The sequence below is a fragment of the Alexandromys fortis genome, unplaced genomic scaffold (assembly GCF_014885135.2).
Source record: "Alexandromys fortis isolate MF-2015 unplaced genomic scaffold, M_Fortis_MF-2015_v1.1 scaffold_32, whole genome shotgun sequence".
Lineage (NCBI taxonomy): Eukaryota > Metazoa > Chordata > Mammalia > Rodentia > Cricetidae > Alexandromys > Alexandromys fortis.
This window is the reverse complement of record NW_026067938.1, coordinates 11,568,258-11,591,764: the sequence shown is the minus strand read 5'-3', so window position 1 is coordinate 11,591,764 and position 23,507 is coordinate 11,568,258. Positions and strand designations below refer to the sequence as shown.

The 23,507-nt window shown below is 42.7% G+C and overlaps 1 protein-coding gene across 2 annotated transcripts in view; it reads left to right on the top strand.

Moving 5' to 3' along the window:
• Pdgfrl (platelet derived growth factor receptor like) overlaps positions 1–23,507 on the top strand; it is a 51,683-nt gene that overhangs the window by 3,056 nt on the left and 25,120 nt on the right. For both annotated transcript variants that reach the window (XM_050147211.1, XM_050147212.1), the window contains exon 3: positions 10,402–10,699. In XM_050147211.1, the coding sequence (XP_050003168.1) occupies positions 10,402–10,699 (298 nt within the window). The remainder of the gene's footprint in view (positions 1–10,401; positions 10,700–23,507) is intronic.

The window sequence follows — 23,507 nt, the reverse complement described above, 5'->3', positions numbered from 1 at the left end:
TCTCTCTCTCTCTCTCTCTCTCTCTCTCTCTCTGGTTTTTCGAGCCATGGTTTCTTTGTAGTTTTGGCGCCTGCCCTGGAACTGGCTCTTGTAGACCAGGCTGGCCTCGAACTCACAGAGATCCGCCTGCCTCTGCCTCCTGAGTGCTGGGATTAAAGGTGTGCACCACCACTGCCTGGTACTGCATCATCTTTTAAAAAGGTTTTTAAGATAAGTACCTGCCCTAGGTCCATCTGGTTGTGTAGACATCTGACCACAGGGTCAGACTTTATTGTTACATATATGTTCACGTGTATGTGTGCATATGGTTTTTATATAAAGATGACGTATATACATATTGCTGCTAATTATTTTATTTGCTCAATTATTTATTTAATTGTTGCTGCTTGCATCATATGTCTTTCATGTGGTGACATCCTGCTAACCCAGCCTTCCTAACGCTGAGATCCTTTAATACAGTTCCTCACATTTGTGGTGACTCCCAACAACAAAATTGTCATTGCTGCTTCATAACTGCAATTCCACCAGTTACTAACTGTACTGTAAATGCCCGAGGCTTCTGATGATCGTTAGGCGGCTCTTGGGAAAGGGTGCTGACCCACAGGTTGAGAACCAAAGTGTGACTCTTAACTTTCTCCAGCCACTGCCTCAGATGGGTTTAGATTTGCTTGAAAAAGCAGCCTTTGCGGTTATGCAACCTCACGCTGGAGCCAGCTCAACCGGGCTTCGATCCTGACTCACTCCTTTCCATCCTCTGAGACCGCAGTCACCTTCTAGAAACCACCAGACTCTAGTTTGCAGCAGATCAAGATGGTGGTAGCCCGTGATGCTGTGCAGGAGGCTCCTTGAGGACAGAGCCTTGCTTAGTCACCTGTGAGCAAAGCATCTGGGAGAGGGGGCCAGAGAAACGCTGGCGTGAGCTCTGTCTGCACAGGACGGTATTAAAGCGTTCCTGGCAGGCCAGGCCCTTGTGTCTGACTGCTAAATGGTGGGCGTGCAGTATTCGGTACCATTTTTGCATAGGGCAGGAGAAGGCCAGACAAAAGAACTGGAAATAGTCCGTTTGCTTTGTGACACCTGTGATGGCGGTTGGAGAGGCTCAAGTGGTGACGTTAGCTAACCTGGATCAGTGTATGTGAAGTACAATGAATGTCTGTCTAAATGAACTAGCTTCCATTTAAGCAAACTGCAATTCATGCAAACAATAAATATTATGAAATATTCAGGAAAAGTGGGATACAGGTCAAGTTTTCAGGAGTTAAGAATGGGTAAACTGGGAGTTTTGCCTTTAAACTTAGATATACATGTATGATAGATACATTTATGATATATGTAGGATATATACATATGTAGATATATATGATGTATGAGTCGTGGGCAAAATTTGAACATACCTATTGAAAACTGAATTTACTGTTCTCTAATGATAATCTCTATCAAGGATTTTTGTTTCTTTGCTTCTTTTGAATCCTTTGGTGGGCACAGGGGAGGGAGCAGAAACAACCAATGACAACAAATATACAAGAAATTCTTCCGGTGCTTCTTTCTGATTGACAGGTCGGGATTGCTATGTCTGTTCCATCCCCCAGCACCAACTACAGGCACAGGTGATGACTCTAATAGTCTCTGAGACTGTCATTTTTGTGATCGCATTTGGGAGCGAGCCGCAGAGAAAGAGGCACCCACGAGGCAGACATCTGTCCTAACCAGTGACATTGGCCTTGCCCAATTCTAAAGTGATCGCATCGTGAGAAATCATGTTATTTCTCTTCATGAGAAGGAGCTGGAAGAGCACATGGTTGACCCATTGCGTGAAAACGATGACTAAGTCTGCCAAAGGCCCCAGCTAGTGAGCCACTGCTTGCAGGGACCATGCACTCTAGCAAGGACAAGTATATCACTTTCCTGTGTCAGTTTGCTCCTTGGAAGAAGGCAGTAGGTTGGAGACCTGTATAGAACTAAATAAACAATCATAAAATACATCTTTAATTACAAATGCAATTAAAAGATATTTCAACATATTTAGGATCTTGGTCTATGTGTTTGACAGATAAAACTATCTTCCATACTTAAGTACAGAGAAGATGTTAGTCTGAGGGAGAGAGAGAGAGAGAGAGAGAGAGAGAGAGAGAGAGAGAGAGCGCACATACAAAGTCCAGAAGGAGGGCGATTTTCCGTGAGTGAGGCTGTAAGCTCCGTTCTTCCTGGTCTTCATGATCAAAGGAAGGGGACAGAGAATAATGACAGGTGAAGATGGAATTTCAGGAACTGATGGATGTCGTGGGTCTCATTAACTAGAACATATTGGCTTCTTAGAGCTGCTGTGACAAAGGACAAGATGACAATCCCTCTCAAAAAATCTTGGGAACAGAAGTATTTAAAGCCAGCGTTTTTCTTCCCAGATTTTTGGAATGTTTGCATAAGCATCATCAAATTTCTTGGATGTGGTGCTGGGGTCTAAGCAAAAATCTCACTTATGTTGTGTGTACATACATAATCCGAAGGTGGTTTTAGACAATATTTTAGACAACATTCTGTTTCGGCAATGTCACATGAGGTTGGGTGTGGCATTTCCCACTTGTGGGATCATGTCAGTACTCACAGTGTTTTGGATTTGAAAGCTTTTTTTTTTTTCAGATTAGGGATATCCAACCTACACTAGGAATAAGGTGTCTTAAAGCAATGGATATCTATTCTCTTACAGTTCTGGAGGTCAAAAAAATAACTAAAATCAAGATGTCATTAGGCCCTTGCTTTCTCAGAGACTCTTGGAAGAACCCTACAGCCTCTTGCTAGTTTTTGGAAGTGTCTTACACTTCTTGGCATTTCTTGGTGTCCTAGCTTGTTTTTATGTCAACGTGACACAAACTAGTGTCATCTAAGAGGAGGGAACCTCAACTGAGAAAATGCCTCCATAAGATGCAACTGATTTAATTACTGATTGATGTGGGAGGGCTTAGCTCATTGTGGGCGTGGCCACTCCTGGTCTCTTGGTCTTTGATTTTATCAGAAGACAAGCTGAACAAGTCAGTAAGCAGCTCTCCTCCGTAACCTTCGATTCAGCTTTTGGCTCCGGGTTCCTGCCCCGCTTGAGTTCCTGCCTGCCCCCACCCAGTGATGGACTGTTGTTATCTGGAAGTCTAAGTGAAGTAGAACCTTTCTTTCCCAAGTTGCTTTTGCTCATGGTGTTTCATGCCAGCAATAGTAACCCTGACCAAGACAGACATTGGCACCAGGATTGTAGGGTAATTGCTGTGAAAGACATGACCATGTTGTGCTTGGGTTTTTTTTTTTTTTTTGGTGGGGGGGGAGTAGGAGGACTTTGGAACTTTGGGCTAGAGAAGCCATTCTCAGAGGAGTTTTGAGAGCTCAGTAGGCTGTTCCGTTGGATCTTGGACCATAACGCTAGGAGCAGTGCCGAAGATGGGGAGGCCTGGCTTACAAAAAGTCCAAAGAGAAGTTTAAAGGCTGCCAGGGCCATTGTTCTTTTCAATGAAGAATCTGTGGTTCTGGTAAGCTGAGGCTGAAGAATCAGCTGTGATTGTGAGAGACCAGCATCTCTGAGGTAAAACTGTTGTTTGATTTGCACAGTGGAGGCTGGTCAGCTGGAGCTGAGAAATCAGTGATGATTAAGAAGATACCAGCATCATTAGTATCCATCTCTGTGTTCCTGTGGCAGCCAGGTTGTACTTCGTGCTGGCAGCTGAACTTGGTAGGGTAGGATTCACCCAGGTGGTACCAATTTTGAAGGCACGAAGGCGTCACGGAGAGCAGCTGAGGCTTGGCATTGTGAGGCAGGGCTGGAGCCCATGAAGAGAGCCCCAGGGAAGCTACCGATGAAAGTGCAGCCCAGTTTCAGCGGGAGACCCCCAAAATTTGGAGACAAGAGTATCATACCAAGGACAGCAGCAGCTACGGAATGTGTGCCTGAGTTCAGGAGACTGTGTGCTGTGGAAATTTCTTTAGAGGAGCTCGGGAGCTTGGGAGTGGATCGCAGACATTGGACACTGATTTATTTACACCGTTGGAGTTTGGCTTGGCTTTGTTCAGACCGTTACTCTGCCCTGGTTCTTCCCTCGTGAAGTAAGAAAGCATTTAACTTATTTTTGATTTTACAGGAGCCTGCAGTTGAGAGACTGAACTTTTAAATAGATTTTAGAGCTTTACAGAGATTTATATTTATAGAGAAAGAGGTAGCAAGAGAGAGAGACTGAACTTTTAAAGTATTTGAATTTTTTTTCTTTTTTCTTTTTTTTTTTTTAAATTTTCGAGACAGGGTTTCTCCGTAGCTTTTGGTTCCTGTCCTGGAACTAGCTAGCTCTTGTAGACCAGGCTGGCCTCAAACTCACAGAGATCCACCTGCCTCTGCCTCCTGAGTGCTGGGATTAAAGGCATGTGCCACCACTGCCCGGCCAAGTATTCGAATTTGTAAAGGCTGTGGGACCTTTAAACTTATAATATGTTTTATATTGTGAAATTTATTAATATGAGATTAATTGAGAATGAGCAAAAATAGAAAGAGTATTTATTGTTAAATAGTGTTGTATTGGTGTGTCAGCTTGACAAGGGGTCAATTGTCCTGGCTAATTTTGATGTCAACTTGACACAAGCTAGTGTCATCTGAGAGGAGGGAACCTCAATGGAGAAAATGCTTCCAAAACACCCTTCCTCCCAAAGTTGCTATTGGTCATGGTGTTTCAGCACAGTGATAAAAACCCTAATGCAGACATTTGATTTGGCTTAAGTGGCATGACCCCAGTCCCTGCTTTTGTTGTCACATGTCTGTCTGTCTTCTGTGTGTCTCTCCACATGGCATTTTTCTCTCTATGGGACTCTTCTTCTGAGGACATCTGTCCTCATCGCAACAGGATCACATCTATAAAGACAATCATTTACAGGTTCCCAGGACTTCAACGTAGCTCCTTGAAGGACACAATTCAACAAATATCCCAGGGTGGGACCTGAGAGGGGATTGAGGGTGTTTGTCAGATAAAGAGTTAGAAGCCTGCCTGAGATAAAGAGGCAACACCTACAGGTCCCACAAACAAGAGCTAAGGCTACACAAGAGCTTCTTATACTACCTAGTGTGGCTGAAGCGCCCTAAAATGCGACACAGAAGAAGGCAACCCCTTGTAGAGCATGGGAGGACAACGCTTTCTTTCAAGTTAGAAGAAGAGCACTGTATGGCTCTGAGTAGAGAAGAGATTACGATCTCACCTACATTTTAGAAGTTAAAGGCACCAGAGTGGAAGTCAAGCAGCTACTAAGGGAGACATTAATAGGTGAAAACAGGTTGGTCAGGAGTGGTGGCAGTAGATGGAGGGAAAGACGGTCTTCAGTGTCTACTGTGAAGATAAAACCAGAAGGATTTGCTGCAGGAGTCAACGTGGCCTAGGTGAGGGGAGCGGGGGCGGGGGGGGGTGGAGTATAGCGAGAGTGAAGGATTTGTCTGGAACAGCCAGGTGGAGGAAGTCCCTGCCGAGGGATAAAGGGAATTCTGGAGAAGGAGCAGGTCTGAGCGGCATCCATAGTTCAGTTTGGGATCATTAAATTTAAGGCACCTGCTAGTTAGTATTCCAAGTAAAAGGCTGAGTAATAAACAGAATGTTTGGAGCAGAAATTTAAAGGCAAGGGCAGGAGCAGGGCAGTGTTCAACATACTGGAGCCTCAGAAGATGCGTGCCTAAACCCTGGGGCTCAGCTCAGGCCTGAGAAGAAGAAAAGGAAGAGGAGACTATAGAGTTGTTAGGGACTAGGGGAAGACCCAAGACAGGGCAATGCCATGGGTCAAGGCTAAGAGAATAAAAGTTTTGAAGAAACCATCAACCATGCTAATCTCTGAGTGAAAGGAGAGGTTGATGATGTGGGCCAGAGAAAGCTCTGGACTTGGAGACATAGGATCTAGCTCTTTATCTTCTTGATGACTTGTGTTGAGCTACATGAAATCTGGAAATTAATAAAAATAGACTGCCTTAGGGCTCATAGGGGCTCACAGAGACAAGCCACGATCTCAGAGCCTGCATGGGTCTGTGTTAGGTCCTCGGCATATACATTATGGTTGTGTAGCTTGCTGTTCTTGTGGGACTCCTAACAGTAGGAGTCAGGGTGTCTCTGACTCTTCCCCAGATCTTGGGACCCTTTTCCTCCTCCTCCTCCTGGGTTGCCTCTCCCAGCCTTGATATGAGACTTTGTGTCTATTCTTAATGTAATTTGTTATGCCATGTTCGGTTGTTATTTTTTGGGAAGTCTGCTCTTTTCTGAAGGGAATTGGAGGAGGAGTAGATGTGGAAGAGAGAGGAGGTTGTGGGGAGTTAGAGACAGGGAGGATTAAAGGGAAAGGAAACTGTGGTAGGGATATATGAGAGATAGATGATGATGATAGATGGATGGATGGATGGATGGATGGATGGATGGATGGATGGATAGATAGTTAGATAGATAGATAGATAGATAGATAGATAGAGATACATTCATACATACATACATAGACAGATAGACAGTTTTGACTCTACCTCCAGTTCATATAGAGTACGTGCAACAGCCACAAAATTGAACCACTTAGTGGACAGTTAATGGGGATCCAGACACTGTTCTCAGCACTTAAACTATGTTAACTCAATCACCACAAAATTCCATGAGACAGGGACTAGAACGATAACTGAGCAGTAGAAAATTTGCTACTCTTGCAAGAGGACCCGGGTTCAGATCACAGCATGCACGTGGTGACTTACAGCCTTCTGTACCTCCAGTTTCAGGTTATCCCTTCCCCTCTTCTAGCCTCCACAGGCACCAGACATGGGCGCAGTGCACTTACCTACAAACAGGCAAGTCACTTGTGCACATGGAATCAAAGCAAGTATTTTTAAGTCCATGAATGGCTATTACCATCATTCTCATACTACACATAAGGAAGCTAAGACCCAGCTTAGACTTCCCAGGGCTGGTCAGCTAGTACTTAGCAAACAGGGGTCAGAAGTCAGTACTATTCATGGCCTAAAAATTTCACCACCTATTTCTCTATACAATGTATTCCAAAATGCATTGGTGAAGAATTCCACTTTACTTACTTACAATATAAACTCTTAACATCTTTAAAGCGTTTGGAATACAACTAATTTACATAGTTCATCAGAAGTCATATTGTTTTTTTTTCTCTTTGAGATTATAATATAATTACATTATTTAGCCCTTCCCTTTCCTCACTTCCAAACCTCCCATTTACATCTCCTTTCTCTCTCAAATTCATGGCCTCACTTTTTCAGAAAGTCCTCTCCCACAGCTGTATCATGTAGAGAATCGCCCATGTTTTCTCCTAGCAGGTTCAGGGTTTCAGGCTCCATGTTAGATCCATTTAGAGTTCATTTTAGTGCAAGGTGAATAGATAGATATATGTTTAATGTGGACATCCAGTATCGCAAGGCCATCTGTTGAAGAAGATGCTTTCTTTTTCCAGCATGTATTTTGGCATCTTTGTCAAATACATCCCAAGAGCATGGGATGTCTTTCTATTTTCTAGTGTCTTTCTGTGCAGGGGTTTAAGGTTTTCATTGTAGAAGTCCTTTATTTCCTTGTTAGTTTTTTTCCTAAGGATTTTCTTTGAGGCTTCTCTTAATTCAGAGTGTTTCTAAGATCTCCTCTGTGTGTTTGTTGGTGGTGGGTAGAGAAGCTAATGATTTGTGAAAGCTGATTTTGTATCCTGCCGTGTTTTTCAATTTGTTTATTATTTCTAGGAGTTTTCTGGTAGAATTTTTGTCATCTTTGATGTATAGCATCATGTCATCTGCAAACAGGCATAATTTGACTTTTTTCATTATTTGTATCCTTTTAATTTCCTTCTTTTGACTCCTTGTTACAGCTAGTGTTTATAGCATAATACTGAAAAGAAGTGGGGATAGTTTTGTTCCTGCCTTCAGTGGAATTGTGTCAAGCTTTTCTCCATTTAGGGTTATGTTGGCTGTGGGCTTCTCGCATTTTGCTTTTACTGTTTTGAGGTATGTTCCTTGTCACCCTGCATTCTAGGATGTTTCAGCACGAAACCACATGGACTTTGTAAAAAGCTTCTTCTGCGTCTATTGTCATGATTTTTGTTTTAAGTCTATTTTAAGTTTAATTTTTTAAAAAGTCCCTTTATGTGGCTTATGACATTTAATTGACTTGTCTATGTTGACCCACCCCTGAATTTCAGGGAGAAAGCCAACTTGGTCAAGGTGGATAACCTTTTTGGTGGATATCTGTATTCTGTTTGTAAATCTTTATTGAATATTTTTGAGTCTACGTTTATCAGAACTGTTGACCTGTAGTTATCTTTTCTTGTCCTATTTACCTGGTGTGAGTATTGAAGTGATGTTGGCCTCATGGGAGTTTAGGAGTGCCCTTTTAGTTGTTGTTGTTGTTGTTGTTGTTGTTGTTGTTGTTGTTGTTCTTCTTCTTCTTCTTCTTCTTCTTCTTCTTCTTCTTCTTCTTCTTCTTCTTCTTCTTCTTCTTCTTCTTCTTCTTCTTCTTCTTCTGTTTTAATAAAGGAGGCTTGATCTTCTTTGAATGTTTGACAGAATTCTTCTGTGAACCCATACAGCAATGGGCTTTTTACCTGATAGACTTTTCATTACTATTTTTTTTTAGACTTCTGCGTAGTTTAATTTTGGTGGTTTGGCTGTGTAGCACAATTAATAAAAACCCAGAGACAGAAATTGGAGTTCAACCTAGAGGTCAGAAAAGCAAAACAGTCGGCCACTGGATCTTACCTATACCTCAGTCCTAAATGGTCATACTGCCTCCAGGAATCTCAGAATGAGACTGTGTGTGAGAGCTGTCTTCTCCTGTCTTATATTCCTCCATAGGGCTGGGATTAAAGGTGTGCACTACTACCCCCTGGTTTCTATGGCAAACTAGTATGGCTACTGGGGTGTGTCACAACTGCCTGGTCTGTAAGGCTGATCAGTTTTACTCTCTGAACTTCAGGCAAGCTTTATTTATTAAAATACAAATGATATACCACTGCTTGATTGATTGTAGAAATTCATCCATTTCTCATAGCTAAATGGCATAATATGTTTTTGAAATACTCCCATATAATCAGAATTTTTTGGTGTCTGTTGAAATGTTTCCCTGTTCACTTCTGATTTTTTAAATATGGGTTTTCTCTTTCTTTCTTTTCGTTAGTTGGGCCAAGGATCTGTCAATTTGGTTTACTGTCTCAAAAAAAATCTGTAGTGATATTTTGTTTGTGTTTTAACAAATAAAGCTGCCTAAGAATCAGAGTGCAGAGCTAAACCACTAGAGGCCAGGCAGTGGTGGCACACACCTTTAATCTCAGGACTTGGGGGACAGACAGATCTCTGTTAGTTCAAGGCCTCCTGGGCTACACGAAATTGGTCCAGTTTAAAAGAAAAACTGAGCTCACACAAAGATGACCCCAGAACTTGGAATCCCATGCCTTTAATCCCAGCACTAGGGCGATGGAGACAAGAGTGATAGGGAGAGGAATATAAGGTGGAAAGGGACAGGAGCTAAGTGCTGTCTGAGGAGGCAGTCTGAGGACAGGATTGCTTCTTTGGTCTGAGCAATGGTAGAGTTAAATCTCACTAGTGGCTGGCCACTCTGCTTCTCTGATCTTCAGCATTAACACCTATGTCTGACTCTGGGTTTTTATTATTAATGCCAATTAGAATTTGTGCTACAAGAACCAGTTTCTAAATTTGTCAATTCTTTGTATTGTTTTCTTTGTTTCTGTTGCACTGATATATGCTCTGAATTTTATTATTTCTTGGCATCAACTGGGCTTGGATTTGGTTCATTCTTGCTTTTTCAACTTTTTGAATTGCATCATGAAGCTGTTTATTAGTGCTTCTTCTTCTTCTTCTTCTTCTTCTTCTTCTTCTTCTTCTTCTTCTTCTTCTTCTTCTTCTTCTTCTTCTTCTTCTTCTTCTTCTTCTTCTTCTTCGTAGGCACTTAGAGCTGTAAATTTCCTGCATAGGACTGCTCTCAATGTATTCCAGAGGTTTTTATTGTATTATGCTTCCTTTTCATTTAGTTATGGGAATATTTTTAACTTCCTTTGTGATTTTTGAGCCATTCATCATTCAGTAATGAGCAAGAAGATTAACACTTAATCTCCATGAGTATGTGCGTTCGTTAGAGGTTTGTTCACAGTCAATTTTAAGTTTTATTTATTGCATTGTGAGCAGATAGGATACAAATTTTAGTTTATATATTGCTGTTTTGAATAATATCTTTAAGTTGTCTTAAATTGTAGAATGGATGAAGAAAAATAATTGCTTTATGGCTTATGATTATGGATGAAAAGGATTTGGGCATAAAGCAAGGGGAAGCAGTGACATCATATGCTGTGGGCTTCTTATGCTCAGGGAGTGCCATTCATTGCTTTCCTCTTGCGCCTTTGTAGTTGCTGGTCAACACCCCCCAAAGAACAAGCGTCCAAAGGAACAAGGAGAAAACAGGATTAAACCTGCCAACAAAAAAGCCAAACCCAAGGTTCCAAAAATAAAGGACAGGGACTCAGCTGACTCCACACCAAAGAGCCAGTCCATCATGATGCAAGCAACGGACAACGGTCGCTTCCAGAAACCTGGTGCTGTGATGAGTCTGACGGCAGGGCAAACTGTAGAGCTCCGCTGTAAAGGGAGCAGGGTGGAGTGGAGTTACCCCGCCTATCTGGACACCTTCAAGGACTCCCGTCTCAGGTAAGCAATGCTGTCTTTTTTTTTTTTTTTCAAGGGCCAAGGGTTTGATTCTTCTTCCATCACTCGACTTACCTCTGACATCCATCGTCCCACTCCACATGACTATAAAATAGAGTGAGCATCTCAGTATCACTTCTAGGTGACCACCTTGTGAGATAGAGGATAAACAATAGGATGATGCTCTGGTTTTGTTTTTTAAAGGAAATATGTTTTTTTCCTTTTATTGAAAATAGACTCTTTTCTATTTCCATCCATTTGCCTGCAAACTTCAAGAAGTTCTTGTTTTTTACTGATGAGTAGTACTCTAATATGTATATATTCCATACTTTCTTCATCCATTCTTCAATTGAAGGGCATCTAGGTTGTTTCCAGGTTCTGGCTATTACAAATAATGCTGCTATGAGCATAGTAGAGCATATACTTTTGTTGTATGATAAGGCCTCTCTTGGGTATAATACCAAGAGTGGTATTGCTGGGTCCAGTGAGGACTACTGAGAACTCAAGAACAATGGCAATGGGTTTTTGATCCTACTGCACGTATTGGCTTTGTGGAAGCCTAGGCAGTTTGGATGCTCACCTTACTAGACCTGGATGGATGTGGGTGGTCCTTGGACTTCCCACAGGGCAGGGAACCCTGATGGCTCTTTGGGATGATGAGGGAGGGGGACTTGGTTGGGGGAGGGGAGGGAAATGGGAGGCGGTGGTGGGGAAGAGAAAAAATCTTTAATAAATAAATTTTAAAAAAGGGGGAAAAAAAGAAAATAGACTCTTTTTCCCACATACTATGACCAGATTACAGTTTCTCCTCCCTCAACTCCCAGCTCCTCCTCTACCTCCCCTCCTTTTTAAATACACTCTCCTTCTGCCTTTATTATATTAATAACAGGTTTCTAAGAGTTAGTAATAAAATATATAAAAATAAAGTGTAGTAAGATAAACGAAAAACTGTTACTTTCGAGTTGGACAAGACAAATCAACAGATAGAAAAGAGCCTGAGAGAAGGCACAAGAACCAGACATCCACTCATCTGCAGACCAGGAATTTCATAAAACCACTAAACTGAAAGCCATGATGTATACACAGAGGACCTGGTGCAGACCTGCGCAGGCCCTGTGCATGCTGCTTCAGTCTTGAGTTCATATGAGCTTTCCTCATGCTGATTTAGACGGCCTTGTTCTCCTGGTGTCCTCCATACCCTTTGGCTCTTACATTTTTTTCCACCTCCTCTTCCTTCGGGTTCCCTGAACTTCGAAGGGAGGAATTTAATGGAGACATCCCATTTAGGGCTGAGTGTTCCAAAGTCTGTCTTTCTGTTCTGGTTTTATAAGAGCAGATTTGGGTTGATATTTTGCTAATTTCAAATAAGATTTTTGAAGCTGAAATACATTGTTTTTAAGCTATTGTCTTACTAAAGAATAGATGAAGAAAAGTGCTTTATAATTATGGCAGAAATTAGTGAAATTCTTCCCACAGTTAAAAAAATTGCCACTCATTCCTCAACTTTATAGTAAACCATATGACAAAAATAAATAGAAAACTAACGTTTGTAGGAAAACCTAATGCACAGAAATGAATAATTAATAATTCATTTAGTGAAAAAGTAATATATTCGATGTTTTATGTTCTTTTAAACAACCATAAGGAAAACCAAAATAGCCAAATGGGTTCCTATGAGCAAGCTGCCTTGAGACTAATTTTAATTACTTTAAAAACTTTCAGATGTATGTGATGAGTTTTACTTTTGTGGATATATGATTGGGATAAAGACCAAAGATTTGCTATGTCTGAGTGACAATCTTTTGGGGCGGGGCTTCTTCGGGAATAGTAATTAAAATGATGGAAGGGGAAAAGCTGGTGCTCCGTGGTAGAGATCATTTCTAGTGTGTACAAGGTTCTGGGTCTGGGAATGCGCGCTCACTCGCGCGCTCGCGCTCTCTCTCTCTCTCTCTCTCTCTCTCTCTCTCTCTCTCTCTCTCTCTCTCTCACACACACACACACACACACACACACACACACACACAAAATGTAGAAAGCAAGAAAGGAGAGTCTACTTCAGATAGTACTGAGAAGGGTTCTGAGTACCAGCTATAGCATTCAGGAACATTTAGGTCTTGGTTTCCTTGGGTACGGAATGAAGAAGTAGGATGTCATGGTTATAATAGTCTATGTGATGGCTAGTTTTGGTTGTCAACTTGACAGCATCTGGAATTAACTGAAATTCAAGTGGCTGGGTACACTTGTGAGGGACTTTTTTCTTCGCTTCATTCTTTAAGTTCTGTTCCTTTAGAGAATGCTGACTAATACAGATTTTGCCACCAGAAGTGGTTCTAGAGCAACTGAAGTATAAGGATGAATTTTTTTTAGGTATCTGGAATAGGCTTTCCAATTTTCCAGTGCCTACAGTTCCTGACATCTCTCCAACTACTGAAACCTCTCCTAGAATCTCAGAGTATTAAAAGCCAATGGTGTGAAATAGAGACATAGTAAAGATGTATATAAACTTAAGGAGATAAATGTATTTGGTTATGCTGATTGTGAGAGATAGCAGTTTTTGTGATTCTATATCTAAAACTTTTGACAACTTGAAAAAGCAAGGAAAATGATGACACTGGTTGGCTGTTCCTGAATTCATGAATAAAATGACAAGGGAAAAGAGTAAACTGCATAATACAATTATCCCACTTAGAGCATCTCAGAATATGCTGAAGGACAGCAACAGCTCAGTGATAAGACTGACCTTTCCCAGATGTGTACAAACATTTCAAAGTGAGCCCTGGAAGAGAATCTTTCAGCAGCTACAGAGCTCAAGGAAGACCAAACCATAGCCTATAAAGTTGGCTGAATTACAGCAAAAATTCAAGTTCCAGTTTTGGAGGGTATCAGCAATTAAAAGTAAGGATATTAACTGGTAAAGAATGGGATCTTGTAACTTGGGATAGAGATGAATTGGAAGACCATATTGAGACTGAGAATTGTGACCCTCAAATCCTCAGAAGTTTATCTCACCTGAGGAAGTAGTTTCTCCACCCTCAGCAGAAAATGCACCCACACCCCATCCTCTGAAATACTGCTGTGCCGGCTAGTGTTATGTGAACTTGACACATGCTAACGTCGTCTGAGAGAAAGGAATCACAATTTCAAAAATGCCTCCTTAAGGTCAGGTGGTAGGCAAACCTGTAGAATATATTCTTAATTATTTATTGATGGGAGAGGGCCCAGCCCTCTGTAGGTGGTACCATCCCTGGGCTGGTGGTCTTGGGGTCTATAAGAAAGCAGGCTGAGCGAGCCACAGGAGCAATCCAGTAAGCAGCACCCCTCTGTGCGGTAGCCTTTACGTCAGCTCCTGCCTCCAGGTTCCTGCCCTGTGGGGGTTCCTGCCCTCATTGCTTTGGGTGATGAACTGTTATATGAAACTGTGAGTGACGTAAACCCTTTTGTCCCCCAGTTTCTTTTGGCCATGGTGTTTTAACCATAGCAGCAATAACTCTACTTAAGACAATAGCCTTTTCCTCCTTTGAGGAAATTAATCCTTATCAGCAGTGACCTTCTCTAAAGGATATGCCAGGCAAGACAATATTTACATCTCCGGGCCCAGGAAGAGTTGCCCCTAGACCTATAACCAGACTTAAGGCTAAGTGGGCTCCTAGGAGGGAGGTGGAATGTGTGGTCCATGAAGTGGGCTACACTCCTAAAGGGCTTAATGAGTTTGCTGATTCTTTGAAATAGAAGTCTGGGGAATATGTGTGGGAATGGACTTTATGGGTGCGGCATCATGGTGGGAGGAACATCAAACTGGATCAGGCTGAGTTTCTTGATACAGGCTTACTGAGTGGAGATTCTGGGTTTAATATGGAAGCTAGCGCTGAGTTTTATAAAAGAATGTCAAAAGTCTGAACTGTTGGCTGAAGCGTTTATCGAAAGATGGCTCTCTGAAAAGGAGTTGGAGATGCCTGCTGTCCCTGACTTGTGTTGATGAAGGGTTTTTAAGGCTTAGGGAAATTGCAGTGCTGGAGTAAACAGGCATGCGGTGTGAAACCTAATCCACCGTAATTCGAAGGTCCTTAAGACATGCCTTTCGCTAATCCTAGAAGAGGCACAATGGTGAGGGGGCACCAGCACACCTGAAGTGTGCTGTCACCCCTTTCTTTGTGCCATCCCTTAGGGCTGGAGATGCTGCTTCTCAGTTGGATAAGTTAATGCACTGGGCTTAATTGGAGCCCAAAGTAGCTTTGAGCCAGGTGACATCACTGAGTCTCCAAGGCAAAGGGATTGTTATCTTAATGGGCAGCGTAGGCAAAGCAATATCGATAATGGCCTAATTCTAACAGTCAGAACAGGTAAAGTGAACCTTATGGTAGCATTACCTTTGGTACCAGCTAATCAAGCAATGTGTTTCTAGGTATGGAATAGATAAGAAGCCTACTGCATTGCTGTTTAATGGTCTTTTTAAGTGGGAAAGTTCTTAAACAGGTGAAGGAAAGACTACATTTGATTGTGGGAAAGAGAGAGAGAGAGAGAGAGAGAGAGAGAGAGAGAGAGAGAGAGAGAGAGAGAGAGATTTCAGCCTGTGAACTGATTTCCAACTTGAGCAAACTTGCATATCCAGAACCACTTGAATAAAGAAATGACCACATTTCATTGAGGAAGGACCTTGATAGAACATCTATTACTGTTAGACTTTCTCCAGTTGTGCCCCAGAAGGACCTACAGCCTTGTATAGGGGTGACTGCACACCAAAGGAAAGAAAATAATCAGACATTCCAGAGTTTATTGAATACTGGTTCTGTATTGATGCTGATTCTGGGAGACCCCAAGAAACATTGCGGCCCTCCTGTTAAGTAGAGGCTTACGGAGGTCAAGTAATTGAGTTTTGGATGAAGTACGACTCACAGTAGGTCCCCAAACTCATCCTGTGGTTATTTTCACAGACCCGGAAGGTATATTTGGGATAGATATACTTAGAAGTAGGCAGAATCCTCACACTTGATTTTCCAACCTGTGGAGTGAGAACTATTATGGTTGGAAAGGCTAAATGGAAGCCTTTAGAGTTGTCTCTGCAAAAGAAAATAGTGAATCAAAAACAGTATTGTATCCTTGGAGGAATTGCAGAATTAGTGCCGCCATTGAGGACTTGAAAGATGCAGGGGTGGTGGTTCCCACCCCATCTCCCTTTAACTCTCCTGTCTAGCCAGTGCAAAAGACAGCTGGGTCATGGAGAATGACAGCTGACCATTGAAAACTCAGTCGAGTAGTAACCCAATTGCCACTGCTGTACCAGATGTGGTGTTCTTACTTTATCAGATTAATTTATATTCTGGTACATGGTACATAGCTATTGATCTAGTAAATGTCCTTTTCTCGGCACCTGTTCATGAGGACCACAAGAAGCAATTTGTTTTCAGCTGGCAAAGCCAGCAGTATACCTTTACAGTTCAACCCCAAGGATTTATTAACTCTCCAGATTGGTGTCATAATTTTATTTGAAGGGCTCTTGATCATCATTATTCCACAAAATATCACACTGATGTCCCTATATTGACAATATTGTGCTGACTGCACCAAGTGAGCAAGAGGTAACAACCACTATGTGTGTAATACAATACACACACCAGAGGATGAAAAATAAATTCAACCAAAATTCAAGGGCATTCTACCTAACTGAAATTCTTACAAGTCCAGTGGTATGGGGCATGCAAATATAGTCCTTCTAAGGTGAAGGATCAGTTATTGTACTTGGCTCCTCTCACAACCGTGAAAGAAGTAGATTTAGTAGACCTATTTGGATTTGTAAAGCACGTTCCTCACTTGGGTGTGTTACTCCAACCTATATACCAAGTGACTGAGAAAACTGCTACATTTGTGTGGGGCCCGGAAGAGGAGAAGGTTCTTCAAGGGCCGAGCTGTTGTGAAGGTTGCTCTACCACTAGGGCCATATGAGCCAGTAGACCTGGTAGCACTTGAAGTGCCAGTGGCAGAAGGGGATGCTGTCTGGAGCCTGTGGCATGCCCCGTATAGGTGAGTGATAGACATCTACGGGATTTGGGAGCAAGGCTCTACTATCATGTGAAGACAACTGTTCCCCCTTTGAGAGACAGCTCTTAGTCTGTTATTGGACCTTAGTGAAAAACTGAACATTTGACAATGGGCCACCAAGTTACCATGCAAGCTGAACCGCCCATCATGAGCTGATCCAACAAGCCATAAAGTTGGATGTGCATATCAGCAATCTATTATCAAGTGTTATATATTTGATTGGTCCTTAGTGGGTCCTGAAGGCACAAGCAAGTTACATAAGGAGTTGCCCAAACTACTCCCATTACAATAGCATCTGCTGCGAAGCATGCAGTGTTAGCCTATAGGGTGTTCCCTGTGATCCGTTGCTGAGGGCCGGCAAGACTAGGGCCTTGTTCGCTGATGGTCCTGCATCTTCTGCAGGTGCCATCCAGAGGTGGAGAGATATAGCAGGACAACCCTGAAAGACACCAGTGAAGGGAGCTCTTCACAATGGGCAGGACTTCAAGCAGTTCACATTGTCATATATGTGTACATATTTGGAAAGAGAAATGACCAGATGTGTGATTGTTTCTCACTCATGGGCTGTTACCAATGGATTGGCTGGATGGTCAGGGATTGGAAAGAACATGATTGAACAGTTGCTGATAAAGACATTTAGGGAAGAAGTATGTGGATAGATCTCTCCAAATGGGTGAAGGATGGAAGATACTCGTGTCCCATGTAAATACTCATCAGAAGGTAGAGGAATTTATCAGTAGTCAAGTAGATGGGGTGACCCATTCTGTGGAAACTCAGCCTCTTTCCTCAGCCATCCTTGTCATTGTCCATGAAGAAAATGGCCATGGTGGCAGAGATGAAGGATACGCATGGGCTCAACTACATGGACTTCTCACCAAGTTTGAGCTGCCTATGGCTGCCACTGAGTGCCAGATTGGCCAACAGCAGAGAAAAACACTGAGCCTCAGCTATGGCACCATTCAACTGCGGTGACCAGCCAGTGACATGGTAGCAGGTTGACTACATTGGGTCACATTCCTCCGTGGAAAGGACAGCAATGCTTCATCAGCTTTACTGCAGCAGCTACTTATTCTGGTTATGGATTTGCTTTGTCTGCAGTAATGCTTCTGCCAAAACCACCATCTGTGAATTTACAGAACGCCTTACTTGCCTTGGATGGTATTCTACACCCTCAGCAGTGTTCTAACCAATGGGCTCACTTTACAGTCAGAGAAGTGTGGCAGGGAGGCCACAATCATGGAGTTATAAACACCAGCTAAGGCCACGTGACCAGTTGCCGAAATGACGTTTAAATTAGCATGATGAGTATTTCCGTCATATTTTGTGAAGCATGTGTTTGTAAAGGTATTTGTGTAGATGTCTTACCATGTTCTACCAGCCTGTAGCAGCTGGCCTGGTAGAAAGCTGGGATGGTCTTTTGAAGACACAGTTGTGTGCCAATTGGTGTCAGCATCCTGAAGGGTTGGGGAAGGTGGTATATGCTTTGAATCAGCACCCAATATTTGGTAGCTTCTCCCATATCTAGGGTTCATGAGTCCAGGAATCAAGGGCTGGAAAAGGAATGGTTCCACACTCAATAACCCCTAGGGACCCATTAAAAGATTTTTTGTTTACTCTTCCCTCAACCTTAAATTATGCTGGCCTGGAAGTATTGTTTCCAGAGGAGGGAGTGTTCCTGCCAGGAATCACAACAAATATTTTTATTAAATTGGAAATTCTGACTTCCCCCCTGGCCACTTTGGGCTTCTGATGCTTTTAAACCAACAGACCCAGAAAGAAATAACAGTGTTAAGAAGGGCTATTCATGCAGATTACCATGGGGAAATTGAATTGCTTCTCCATAATGGAAGTAAGAAAGATTATTAATGTCTGGAGTATCTCTTGGTGCTACCATGTCCTGTGACTAAAGTTTATAGAAAACCACAACAACCTAACCCAGGCAGGATGCAAAAGGGCACAGACCCATTAGGAATGAAGGCATGGGCCACTTCTCCAGGAAAATAGCCAAGATCTGCTGAAGTGCTCACTGAAGGTAGGCGATACAAAATGGGTACAAAAGGAAGGAAGTAATAAATACCAGCTAAGATCATGTGACCAGTTGCAGAAATGAGGATTATGCATAATTGACCTGTTTCTGTCATATTTTTTAAAAAAATACATTTGTATAGATATTTGTGTTTTCTTTCCTCCATTTTTTTTATTGAGTAATGTAACATCAATTTAGAGAATACCAGTGGTTATCATATTTAGGTTTGAGATACTAAAAGAATGTGTCCCTCAAGGGACACTGGGCACCCATTCTAAAATTTATAATGTGTTTTCAGTTGTATGAGGGATAGTTATATCATAATAGGTGTAATTATGATGTGGTTAAAGATATAATGCATTGTACATGGGATAGTTATATTCGTGTTGGGTATAATTATGATCTTGCTATTGCTTCATTTGGAAATTAAGTATGACATAAGGGTTCTCTGTGTCCCTTATATAGGCCGCCAGCAGCAGCTGTGGTCAGATTAAAGGCAGAGCTTCTCACCTCAAATGTCCAGATTAAAAATGTCTCCACACTTCAAATGATTTAATTTGAAAAAAAATATATCTCACAGGTATTTGGGTTTTAGTTAATTCAAGATGTAGTTGACAACCAAGAATAACCATCACAAACCAAAGATCTGTATTTCCCTAATGGCTAGGACTGTTGAACACATTTAAAAAAATTAGTAACTGGTCATTTACATTTCTTACTATGAAAACTGATCATTAGCCCACTTGTTGATTTATGTGCTTGGTGTTTATTTCTTAAATTCTTTTGTCAATTCTGGGAGACGCTTAGTAAACTGTGTATTTCCCAAGCACACAGGTCTTTGGGGGTAACTAATTGTGATGAAGACTAATATGAGCAAGAGAACTTGGCAAAGTCAATCTCCTGATATAGAAGATCCAAGGACATCCATTCCTCTTTCTTAGAAGTGTACGCAAACTCATTTAATTGATTTATACTTCTGTAGTCTGATATTTGTACCTATCTTCTCTCAAAAAGAAAGACCCTCCCTCTTCATGGCATATACCACAGCTGGTTGCTCATCAGATTCCTAACACCTAGGATGGTTTCTGTCTCATGCCAGAAATCAGGAAATACCTTTAATGCCCTCATAGTCTCAGAAGACAGTTTGCAGAGACACGCCCACTCACACAACACTGGAAGATAGTCTTGTGTGCACTGCATGTATGCACTGTATGTGTTCACTGCACGCATGTATGACATCTATGTCCTGTACGTGTGTGCACTGTATGAGTACATTGCATATATGCACTATATGTATAAACTGCATTTATGTGGTGTGATGTGTGCATTACTGTATGTGTGCACTATGTATGAACTGCATGTATATGATATATAATACATGTATATGATATCTATACCATGATGCATACGTGTGATATATGGTACACGTGTATGACTTGATGCATGTATGTGATATATGATGCACTGTACATAACAAAAGGAGGGAAGGAAAGACAGATCATCTCCATTCTACCTGGCCAAGCACATGTCACAGGTAAAACGTGTTTTCTCTCTTCTGTTTTTATCTTGTTGGTAGGGGAATTGTTTGTTTATTACAATTTTCTTCCCGTTTTTCTTAGATAGGATCTTGATAGGTAGCCCAGGCTTGCCTTGAACTCATGATTCTCTTGCCTCGGCCTCTCCAGTGCTGAGATTACAGGCGCACACCACCAAAGCCCAACTTTTTCTGTCCTTAAACATCTAACCTCCGTTCCTCTTTCAACTAATGAGGACATTCCCTAATTTTTGGAGGAATCGGAGCCCTGGAGCTTCTTAACATTACCTTGTTCTGCTTCTTCCTTGGTTGCTTGCTCCCTTCACACCCACATCCAATCAGTGATGGTCTCTTCCTTGGTGTTCCTCGGCGCCCCCTACAGTGCTCCCCAGCAAGTGCAGCTCTTCAGGGAGTAAGTGATCAGGAGCAAGGGTCAGGAGCTGAGAGAGTAGGTCTAGAGTTAGGCCACCTGTGACTCTGGAACAAGGTCATTGAACTGAATTTTTTTTTAACTTTTAAAGACTATTTATTTACGTGTGTGTGTGTGTGTGTGTGTGTCCACATAACAGCCAGAAAGGGGCATCTAATCCCTCAGAACTGCAGCTCCAGGCTTTTATGGGACACCTGACTTGTTCCATGGGTCCTGGGTTCCAAACTCCAGTGAAGAGTGTAACAAGTACTCCTCCCCACGGAGCCATATCTCCAGGCCCATCACTGAAGCTGGAAAACAAGCAAACAAACAAACAAACAACAACAACAAAAAGTTCATGGTGATTTTACTTAAGGTCTCCTGCCTCCCCCTGCTCTTTGCTTACTTGCTTGTTCTTTTTGGGGAAAAAGTTGAGACAAGGCCTTACTTTGTATCCAAGCTGTCCTCACACTCACTGCAATCCTCCTGCTTCAAAGTCTTAAGCACTGAGGATAACAGGTATGGGCTACCATGTTTGACTTTTGTTGTTTTTGAAGTCTGAATGCTTTTTTTTTAATTTATGAGTATGAGTCCTTTGTCTTTATGGGTATCATGTATCTGCTTGGTGCATGCAGAGGTCAGAAAAGGGTGGCAGATCCCGGGGCACTGGAGGGGGGGCTGCCGAGTGGGTACTACCGGAGATTGAACCTCAGACCTCTGGAAGACACCCCATGCTGTTAGACACAAAGCCTTGGTGTTTACTAGGACATGTATGACAGGGCATGTTAGTGGAGGTACAGTGTGTGTGTTGATCAAGTCAGAACATGTAACATATTCACCATCTCTCCCGTTTTTTCGTTTCTTTATGGTGAGGACATTCAAAATGTTCCCTTCTACTGAGACTCTTCCAATGCAGCGTCCTTAGCCACAGTCTCGGTTGGGGAATCTTATTTTCAGGTGTGTGACTTTTGTTTACGCTGCAGTTGTTTAACTCTGTGAAGCTGTGTGACTTTTGTTTATGGCGCATTTGTTTGACTCTGAGAAGCTGTGTGACTGCGCCTGAGAAAAACACCTGATGGTCCTAATAAAGAGATGAACGGCCAATCATGAGGCAGAAGCAAGGATGGGCGGGGCTAGCAGGCAGAGGGTAGAAATAGAAGGGGAATGCTGGGAGGAGAGATTCTAAGGAGCAAGGAGAGGACAAGAGTGGAGGTCGTCAGGGGCCAGCCACACAGCTACCCAGCCAGCCACGCAGCGAGAGCGTAAGTCAGATTACAGATCCAAGAGAAAGGTAAAAGCCCAGAGGCCAAAGGCAGATGGGCTAATTTAAGAAAAACTGGCAAGAAACAAGCCAAGCTAAGGTCGGGCATTCATAACTAGGGATAAGCCTCTGTGTACAATTTATTTGGGAGCTGGGTGATGGGCCCCCTAAAAAGTCAAAAGAGCAAAAAACATTACATAAAAGTCTCCTTACCGAGAGCACTACGCAAAAAGACCAAACCCCACGCCTAACCGGAGTTTTGAACCCACTCACCACTCCTTCCCTTCCTCCCTGCCCTTTCAGCATCTAGCCATTTTACTGCGGTATGAAAATGACTCTCAGATTGCCGGCTAGGGCTGCTGGGCAGCAGGAGGACTCCTGAATTTGGGCTCTTTTCCTGGACTATGGCCTGAGCCGCCACCGTCCTTTATCTGTGATAGGTCCAGGGGAATAAACTTAGATCCAAGTCACTCTCAGCCTGGGGAAGACGGCTTCAGGAGAGAGATACTTGCTACACTCTAGGGTAAGAGTGTTGGACTCTGGCATCCAAACACCGAGAAGGAGTCGCCCCCAGAGACCATCTCACACACTACAGCCGATGCAAAAGCATGAGGATTTTATTAATTCTGTCATGACAGGGTCCCCCAGCATTCGGGAAGCCAAGGGACCTTGAATAGCGGGTACAGTCTACTTTTAAAGGTGTCACAGAAGCAAGGGGGGGGGGGTTGTTCTTTGACTATTCTGATTGGCTTATTTGAAAGGGCTATTACCAATAATTGACTGGAGAGCTGTTGCCAGATCAGATGAGGTAAGAGGTCATTTTGACCCCGTTTCCCAGGGGACCGAACCAAAGCATACGTATATGGGTAATTGTTCAGGAACCGAGTACGTGCGAGTGTAGCTGTTAGGTCCTTGGTTCCCAGGGGAGGAGGGGAAGCACTATGGCACAGAGGCTGAGAGGATTCAGAATTGTCAAAAATGGCTTCAGGATTGTCTTAAAGTCTTACAAGAGTATATTAAATACATCTAGTTTCAAGTTTAAGATGGAAAACAAGTCATTTGCCAAACGTGTCATCATCAGAACGCCCACTAGGTGGCAGGCTTTATCAGGGTTACAGCTGTCTTCAGTAACCGGTTTCAAATGAGGACTGAATGGCTGCAAAGAACAGGCACAGTCCCTCAGAGGCTGCAACAGCTTGGGACAGGGTCTGTATTTTCAGATGCTAGGGTGGACTGGGCTGTCACTTCCATAATGGATCATTCCCAGTTGCTTAGATATCCCAGCTCTTTTGAGACCGGAAAGGGGTCACCTGAAAACCGACCAGTGTTTGTTACCCTTGACGGCACGCACCATTTTCCGACCTCTCTGTACCCTGCCCTTCTTCCAACACTTTTTTTTTTTTAACCTCTCCTAATATGCAAAGTCCTGTGGAGGCTGTGGTCACGGAACTCATCACCCTGGATGAAGATAGGCTGTTGACTAAGCAGTTTAATACAGATAATGCGCACAATGCTAACGGAAATGCGGGGGGGGGGGGGGGGGGG